The 9,144-nt window shown below is 42.0% G+C and overlaps 1 protein-coding gene across 1 annotated transcript; it reads right to left on the bottom strand.

Annotated features, from left to right (window-relative positions):
• Positions 1–5,008: 5,008 nt before the first annotated feature.
• hs3st1l1 (heparan sulfate (glucosamine) 3-O-sulfotransferase 1-like1) lies at positions 5,009–5,950 on the bottom strand (the record flags this gene model as incomplete). Its single annotated transcript, XM_083987716.1, has 1 exon — positions 5,009–5,950. The coding sequence occupies one exon, from the start codon at positions 5,948–5,950 to the stop codon at positions 5,009–5,011; it is 942 nt and encodes a 313-aa protein (XP_083843842.1).
• Positions 5,951–9,144: the final 3,194 nt, after the last annotated feature.

Here is a 9,144-nt window from a genome sequence, read left to right as displayed (position 1 = left end):
GTTGTTGGTTTACACAATATTATCCTAGCAAGTTGGCTTTGATAAACTCAGAAATGAATCAAGAAAATGTAACGGAATAATTACTGAAGAGAAAACTAGGATAGTTAAATCACAGAGGTAAACAGGGGTTTACTTTAAAGTAGGTGTTACAGGCTAAAATACTTTAACTAGTTAATAGCATCCCAGCGGTGCCTCCATTTATGTAGCGCTTTCTAAGTATCCTGGCTTTAAGATACTGCACTAAGGGTTCTTTTACTTTGTTATGTCTGATGCTAGTAACTATAAGGTTGCTCTATTTATTATGACCTGTAACCCAGCTTACCTGACAAACTCCTCAGATAACATGAACTGAAAATGACACAGGAGTTTAGTGTTTTTACTCTTTACACCTCTGATTTTAAACCACTTTTTAAAGCTTTGTTACCCACTATTTATTACCTTTTAATCACTATTTATTAACTTGACACAAGATGGTTCATGAATTAAAATAAATGAATTATTTATTCACACAATCAAAAATATTTATGCAAAGGTCGAATTAGGTTAATATAGAAACACAAATGTTACTCTCTCTCTTTTAGAGTGTCAACAACCCAATTTAAAGTATTGCAAGAAAATCACATAGTTGACCTTTAATCTCAGCAATTTAAATAAAAACGAAAAACCAGGCAAGTGCCCTTTAGAATTCACCAAGGCAATATTATCACTGTTAATTGCACAGAATCTCTCAACCCTTCTTGTAAACTTGTAAACCTCGTTCAAAAGGAAAATATCAATCAGTTACTCAAACCTGAATCTCTGAAACACGGAATATTACGTTTCAAAATTAGTGTGGGCCCACAGAAAATAATAATACAACAGCCGGCAAAGAAAATAACAAACCCCCCGTTGCAGGCCTGTTTGTGGATGAGTTGTGAGGTGTTGTGGAACGTTGGCCACACGGTGTCCGATACCGTGTTCACTCACCCACGCTGATCCAGTCTCTAGTCTCTGTACCTGCAGCCGCTGATACAGGGAAAAGTCCCGGCCTCGTCCGAGACTCACTGAAGCCGCTCGTTGACCTTCTCGTTGCCGCGACGACGTCCGCCGACGTTGGAGGAAAGACACGGCAGGTCTCCCTCAACCACCACAGCTCACCCGAGTTGGTCCGATCCCACGGCGCACTGTCTATGACTCTGTCCGGGAGTCACAGTCTGTCCATGAAGCACTAGCACAACATTAGCATGTGTGCTATCACGATGCAGTCTGTAGAGTTGCTCGTTAACTCCGTAGCTCCGTAACTCAGTCTTTCAACACAGTGTACCTCAATTAACCCTTCACATAACGTGAGAGTAAGATTACACTCATTAAACACACTCTACATTAGCGAATTTAGCTGCAGACTAATCGCAATGGCGAGGAAGAAAAACACACAGCGGCCATGCTTCGGCGCACACCTCAATTCTCCCTCCTCTCCTTTCCTCTTTTCCCCGATCTCTCTGGTCCCGCCCCTTGGCCAATCCCCACAGAGAAAACCTGACGTTTCTACTCACTGACCAATAGTAGCAGGGCAAATACCAAAACACCAAAACAAACAAGTTAGTCTGATTTACCTCATGTTGAGGGAACTACTTTTCACACAATCTATAACCTGGTTTCGGGTTTAAAGGAACATTGCAAACTATTTTAATTCTGGGATTTATTCCCTGGCTACACTACATAAAACAATCATTGTGTTATTAATTACTTGCAGATGCTGCAATGTTCATGAATTCAAAATTGACACTGCTGCCTGCATGTTATTGAACGTGGCACGATTCACTGACCCGTGCTGTTTATAGCTAATGTATACCTGCTGAGCCATGTCAGTCAAGCCCTACCATGTGCACATGGTTTTGCCTCCAATGTTGACACAGAGGTCATTAATTCACACCAAGGACACCTCTGTAATAGACTTGTATCATGCAAATACAGTGGCTGTTAGTTTGCAAACAGCTTAGCAAGCAGCGAGCGTTTCTTGTGCTTTGATTCGATGCTAAGTGCTTCATCAATCACAATCCCAGACAGATCATTAGAGGCTTCTAGGATGACAAGACCAGCCAAAACATCTACAGCAGATTACTCCAGACCACCCCTCAAACCTTTAATTATGCCTGAGGTTGGCAGTTATCAAAGACATGTAGTGATAAGTGACTCACTCAATAGTAGCCATTAGTTAAAGCAACTTGTTAGTGTCAAGGGTTTTAAATGACTTTCTTTGCATTACAGTATGTCAGACCCAAGGCAACATGTACTTTTGAATACACACAGAAAAGCACTGCTCAAAATAACCCATTAAAAAAATGTCCTCTTATTTTTTAAAGACAGAGCTGTACTTCAGCTGGATTTTCCCTTCAGATTTAAGTGGCAAACTTTGTAACCAGATGGTTACTCCATTGAGTCCCCTGTCAAAGCAAGCTCTCAAGCAAAAAAAAAAGAAAAAAAGAGAGAGATAAGGCTGGCATCAGTATAATGTAGTTTATGTTTCATGTGTCTTTAGCCATACAGTGCTCTAGCTCCTGATATAGCAACATCACTTGGTTTTTCTATTCACCACATAAAACACTTTTGTCACTGTGTGGCAGCTCACACAAAACAGCAGCAGTAGGTTTTCAGTCTTGACTACTTTGAGCAACAAACATGGTAATTTTTTGATCTTACGCTGTGAAGTGCTATAAAATGAAACATAATTTAAAATTGAATAACATTTAACTGACTTAATAATTGGTAATCAATCATCATTAACTTAACATTTGTTGTGATATTTTCTAAAACCTGACAGATGTTTGACATTAAATTTTGTGCATAAATTTAATCCTTCAATTTGACGCTAATTTAAATTAATATTTAGTAACATAATCAGATTAAGTTCCAGTTTGATTAATTCATTGGTTCATGAGAAAACAGCAGCTAGCAGGACTATGGACTCCTATTTGGGAATCATGTGATAAAAAACTGAATTTCAATAGTGTCCTTGATATATAGTGAGAATAACACATGGGTACATTTGGCATGGCGGTCCAATTTGATCTTTTTATTATCGTCACCAAATGAATGAAGCTAAAACCAACGCTGGATTACCCCAGAAAAAAAATCCAGTGTAGTCAGAGCTTGACATAATGTTTAAAAGCCTGTGCCTACAGAAGCCATAAAAGATCCTATCGTTGCATTTGTTGTGATGATATGAACTTCAGGGGATTTGCTGATAAAAATATCCGTATCCTTAAACAACCCATTGCTCGACTGCAGCTTCTCAGACTCCAGCATTAGACAGCTACATCTGCACTGTGCAGCTCCCAGTGTTTCTGCAAACAGCAAGCATAGTCAGTCAACTTTGCCTCAAATAAATACAGGCTGTAAATGGGAATTTGTTCACTGTGTACTCACATATTGTAAGCAAAACATGCCCTTTTGTCCTTCCTGCCCACCTGCTTAATGAAAACACTGTGCTGCGCCAGTCTAACACCTTGGGAATGATTGGTAATGTGTGTGTGTTGTGGTGGTGGTGGTGGTGGAGGGAGGCTATTTGTGCCCTAGGACAGTTCGTTCTCTTCCAGATGAGCGAGTGGGTGATACATACCAGAGCAGACAGGCGTCGGCCAGGGTCACGAGGTAGCTGTCATGGGCCCTTCACCTGTGTGTGCACCGACAGAGGCGGGGATCCTAGAAAGAGTTTGTCTAGACACATTTTTTAACACCGTTCCCTCATGAGTTACTCTGGGTTCCAAGTGCCCCCTGGTGAACAGACAGGAGAAAAGTCCCTAAGCAAGATGAGCTATGGGTGATTTCATTTAGACATCAAACAGAGCTTGTGTACACACATGAATATCATATACTTTTCAAGCCTAAGCATAATTTAAAACCTCCGATCACCCATGAACTGTGCTATTCATATAAATATTCAGCATATTTCTATATGGCCCACAGTTACATTTCCCCTTCCTATCTTCTGTTCTGGATATGGATCCAATGTAGCATCAATGACTACTTGCCTCAGGAGAGTTATAGTGCTTATTCCAGCAGACAGAGTGGGGAGATCACATGGATATCAGTTCCCAGCGGAGCTGTAGCTTTGGCTGCTGTTTAAAGCCTAATCAATGAAAGAAACATGACCCATGACTATCTGTTGTGTACAGGACGACAAGATGTTTCTGGGAAAACTGCATGCTCAGTATGATTCAGAGGAGAGATAATGTGTAGAAGAAAATATCTACACAGATACGGTATCATTTGTGAATGATTTACGGCACTATCAGGCATATACTTTAATGACTACATTTTACACCTGAGCAAATTGTTGGGAAAATGCAGCAGAAGCTCTGTGGATTTCTGCTTGCTGACTACGGAGCTTTGACTGATTTAGCTTCAGGCACAGGCTACCTTCGATGTCCAAAGCCATTAGTGATTCCTGTACTATTAAAGCGCTGCTCCAGGGTACCCATTTCCTTGCATTAATGTCTAACTTTCACCACAGCAAATCAAAGGCTTATTCTAATGCCTCTGCCTACCTTGGTATGCTCCCTAAATAATACAGGTTAGAGGGCTCGGGGGCTTTTGATGGCCAGAACGAAATGGAGAGAGACAGAAACATGCCGGGTTTTTTTTGTTACATTTGAAAGCAGAACAATTTATTATCAAGAACAAGAATATCAAACAAGAGAGAGGAAAAAAAGTTCATCGGTTTCATAAACTTGTTTTCGCTGCAATTTGATCACTTAAACGCTTCCAGCACAGAGAGAATGATTTATTAAGCTTGGAGACTCTTCCATTTAATTTTACACCTCTAGTTACAGTTTCGCACTTCTTTTTTTTGCCTTATTATGTAAATATAACCGCTCTGTGGACACAAGAGATCACAACAGTAGTTATAAAGAGGCTATTCAAAGGGGTTTTCAGTGTCAGTTCTATAAAGTGCTTTATGCCCCCTTTTCTGTCCTCATCACAGAACAGGCGGTGGCTCCTTTTGAGTCCAATTTGCAATCAGGGTTTCTTATTGCCAGTCGAAGGTGCGCTTCACCAGCCTGAAGAAGGTTCGGTTGTGTTCCTGTAGGAAGGAGCGGAGCTGTTGGAGCACGGTGCTGTTGACGGCTGGGTGTGGACGTCCCTTGGACTCATGCAGACATCGCTCTCGACCGTCACTCCGGATGCAGTAGAAGCCCTTGGTCTGGTTGAAGTAGAAGTTGGAGGAAACTATCCTGGGGGGCAAGTTAAGGAATCGCTCCACCTTCTGAAGTTCTGGCAGGGGGTCATGGATCAGAGCATCCCCGTCTACAATGTGAATTTGTTCCAGGGGAAAGTGACGCAGCCAGTTGCGCATGTGGATGTCATAGAGGCTCCTCTGAATCGCCTTGTACCGGATATTTAGGGCTCCGTTGCGCACCAGCAGGTTCTCGATGGCTTGCACCGGCTTGTGGTTCTCCAGCCGGTTGAAATACACCTGGGTGTAGTCGGAGATGACCCGCTCGGCCGGGTCCCGCAGGATCAATAGCAGCTTTATGGAGGAGTTCATGGCGCAGATGCGTTCTGGTGCAAGCGGTGACGTGAAGTAACCTGGAGTCTTCTCCACTGTGATCTGGTGTGGATAAGAGTAGGGCATCAACTCACGGTACCACTCAAAGCCCTTGGCATAGTTCTCATCCCAGTCAAAGAAGTGCACCTCGGTGGCAGCAGCAGCAACCTCAGGGTGGATGTCCAGCATCTCTAGCAGTGCTCTTGTGCCCCCTTTGCGTACCCCAATAATGATACTATGTGGGGCTCTTTTACTAGTTCCCGGGGGTGGAGAGGAGGGCACATCTCCAGAAACATTAGCTGGTAGTCCAGAATCAAGGTCCATGGAGTCCACTGTTATGCCAAATCCTGGCTGGATGAACTCGGGCGGGGCAGCAAATGTCTGGAGAACCAGAAGAAAGGCTGACACCAGAAAACAAGTCATGGCAACAGACTGAAGAGTTGGACACTGGCAGAGACAGATGCTAATACAGTAGACAGTCACTTAGGTATGGACCTGTTCTGTCTCAGGGGTAACGAGAGCAGTGGGAAGTGCAGTCTTTGTCTGCCATCGAATTTGAACTGGTGGAGGTGGAAGAATCATCGGCAGTCCACAGCACATCTGCAGGAGAGAAGAAAGACAAAGAAAAGGCTTTCAGACTTCAGGTGTATAAAGCAGAATGAACACATTGTACTGAAATGACACTTTCCTGATTCCCCAGAAAAAGCAATCCAGCCATAAATACAAACCAGGTCTGTTAAATCTCTATCTTCTCAAAAGGATAATCTCAGTTCATCTTTCTTTGAGTCTCTTTTCATCTCCTCTCTTCTCATCTGCTTTCTCCTCTCACTCTATAGAGTCACTTCCAATTGATACTGTAATTTCTCTGGCTGAAAAACATTTAGCCCGACAGCTCGTTAGAAAATGTGCCTGAGATATGCGAGTGTGCCTGAAGGCCACAAGACGAGGCCAGAAGATGAGGCCAGGGTGCTTTGTCTTCCTTCACCGGGTCAAAACCCAAACCACAGTCAATACACTCAACATGGACCCCTGGGCAATGAAATAAAGGCATTTGGGGGGGGCGTACAAAGACAAATTTATTGCAGGAAATCAGATGAGTTCCCACTCCTAGGTGACTTTGATTTCCTATACATGCCAAGAAAGATCAATATGAAATGCAGTGAACACAAGGAGACGGATTTACAGCATTAAGGCAGATTTATAATATTACTGAAGAGCCTTTCAGAACCATGGGAAAATCAAGTCTTTTTTTTCTCTCTTTTACATAATATTTGCCTTGTTTTCCTTCAGCCAACAGACAGTTGTCAAATGGTTTACCTGCACTAAACCAAGAGAAAATGTGCTAAAATGTCCCTGCGCTCTGTAGCAAGCTGAAATAGCAGAACAACTATTTTTATTTAAATGTCACAGAATTAATTTAAAAAATAAAAGTCTTCAGATTCTTTCATGAGGAAAACAAGCTGGGAAAGCTGTTGCTTACACTGTGCTAGTCAAAACAACTGGGCTGGGCTATGCAAACATCCAGCTTCAACAGCAAAAGGTCATGGTAAGGTAATCTAAACAAACAAAGCTATTCCCTGCATCTGACTAGCAGACACACACATACAGCACCATTCTGGATGCATATTACCTATCATTTGTATTTTATGCTACTGTACTGCACATCACAGACTGTTTTTATACAAATGCAAAACAAGTCTGTGTCTATAGAAGCCGCATTTAAGTATTTTCTATTCATGATTTTAGGCAAGGCAAGGCAAGGCATTTTTATTTATATAGCACGTTTCATACTAAGGCAACTCAATGTGTTTTACATAGAGGTAAAACATTTAAAAAGAACAGCATAAAAGCAAACAATTCTGTTTTTTAGCATCCAGACAATTCCTGCATCACTTTCTATTGATATCACTTATGATACAGGGTAAATCAGGCTACATTTTCAATTCCAAGGCTAAGAGAAATTGTGCTGTAAAATGTCAGTTAAACAATAGTAAATAAAAATAATAAAATGAAAAAAAAAGTATTAAACATAATAAGAATGCCTGTTTGTGAGACACATTCATTATGAATCAATATTAAAGTAATAGGTCATTATTGGAAAACACTTATTTATTGGGCATTTCTTCTTTACTAACCACTCAATGATCTTGCATTGATTCATACACACATTCTCCAACAAGGATGATACAATGGGGGGCAATTTAAGGTTCAGTATCTTGCCCAAGGACACTTTGAAATGTAGACTGGAGGAGCTGAGTGGCCGACCTGCTCCCCCTGCCGAGCCGCAGTTGCACATATTTGTTTATGAACTGTCTAGTGTGCTAACTGTGAAATTCATGCTCTAAACGGATCATCGATTTCTGTGGCATAAATAAAAATAACTCTGCTTGAATCTGTGCAGTTGAATTGTTTTAGATGACCAACTCTTATTATTATGTCTCAGCTTGCAAAAAAATACTCTACCTCAGGCTCAATTAATCACAGACGTTATCTCTCTAATGAGGAACATAATTACCACTGTGCATTGCACATTTCTACCATGTCACCGGTGGCCTCTTTCTCACCTCACAGAATCTTTCAACCATATAAACTAAGGCTATGACACATGCCCCTGACTCACACTACGATCTGTGGCTTGGGTGTGGGACTGCATCTGTGAGCTGAACGCGGGAGAGCCAACCTGCACTACAGGGCCGGGGGTTGTGCAAGGAGGCACTTATGTGCTGTGACAGCCGCGCCTGCCTGTCAGCATGTCCCTGGCAGAGAGCTGCCAAGTCCAATGCTAACAGCCAGGCCGCCAGACGAGCTTTCTGTCTCATTCAATTCCCCCCACTCCTCTCACAGCACACCACCACCTGGAAGGAGCCATTGTTTCACATTCCACTGGGCATTATTGCTTTATTCAGCACTTGATGTATATCTTTCCAGCTTTTCATTTGGCACATGGAAGCCACGCTATCTTGAAGACCACTTAACCAAGACTATTTCCTCTGCACGCTGTGAGGCCAGTAGAAGGTTACACAATGGGGGAGACTTAAAGCCACGTGTCACCTGGAAAAAGTACGTATCACTGCTTTTTTTGGTTATGGAGTTAACATATTTTGCTTTTGTGCATTTCTTCCAGATTCCAGGTGCACCATCCTAATCCTGGTGAGCCTGAGGGCGAGGTCCAAATTTCCCTGTAACAACATGTAAGTGCAAATGCAAATGCCATGGACAAGCTGAAAGCAATCTGAAGAGTCGTATGTTATGTCACTCTGCACTAATTGCTGTTATGTCACATTCCTCTGCTCTGCTGCATGTATTATCTCACTATTCAGTCACATACTGATGTATATCACTGTGATTGAACAAACATATAGGTTGGTTGGTTTAACCCTCTAACAAATAAAAGTGTCTCCCAACATGGTGCATCTAAAATGGTACCAGACCACTGTTACCATAATAAACACACCACTGTGCCAAAAAACATCAAAAAGTAATTATGGGTCACAATAACCTGCTGCACTGATGACCTGTGGGCTTGATTTTCTTTTCTTTTTTCTCAGAAGACGACAGGATTCCCATTGCCTCTTAAAGTGGCTTGACATCGTTAATTTATTGCATTTGTGCTTCAG

Source organism: Trachurus trachurus (genome assembly GCF_905171665.1).
Source record: "Trachurus trachurus genome assembly, chromosome: 15".
NCBI lineage: Eukaryota > Metazoa > Chordata > Actinopteri > Carangiformes > Carangidae > Trachurus > Trachurus trachurus.
This window is presented reverse-complemented; position numbering and strand designations above follow the sequence as displayed.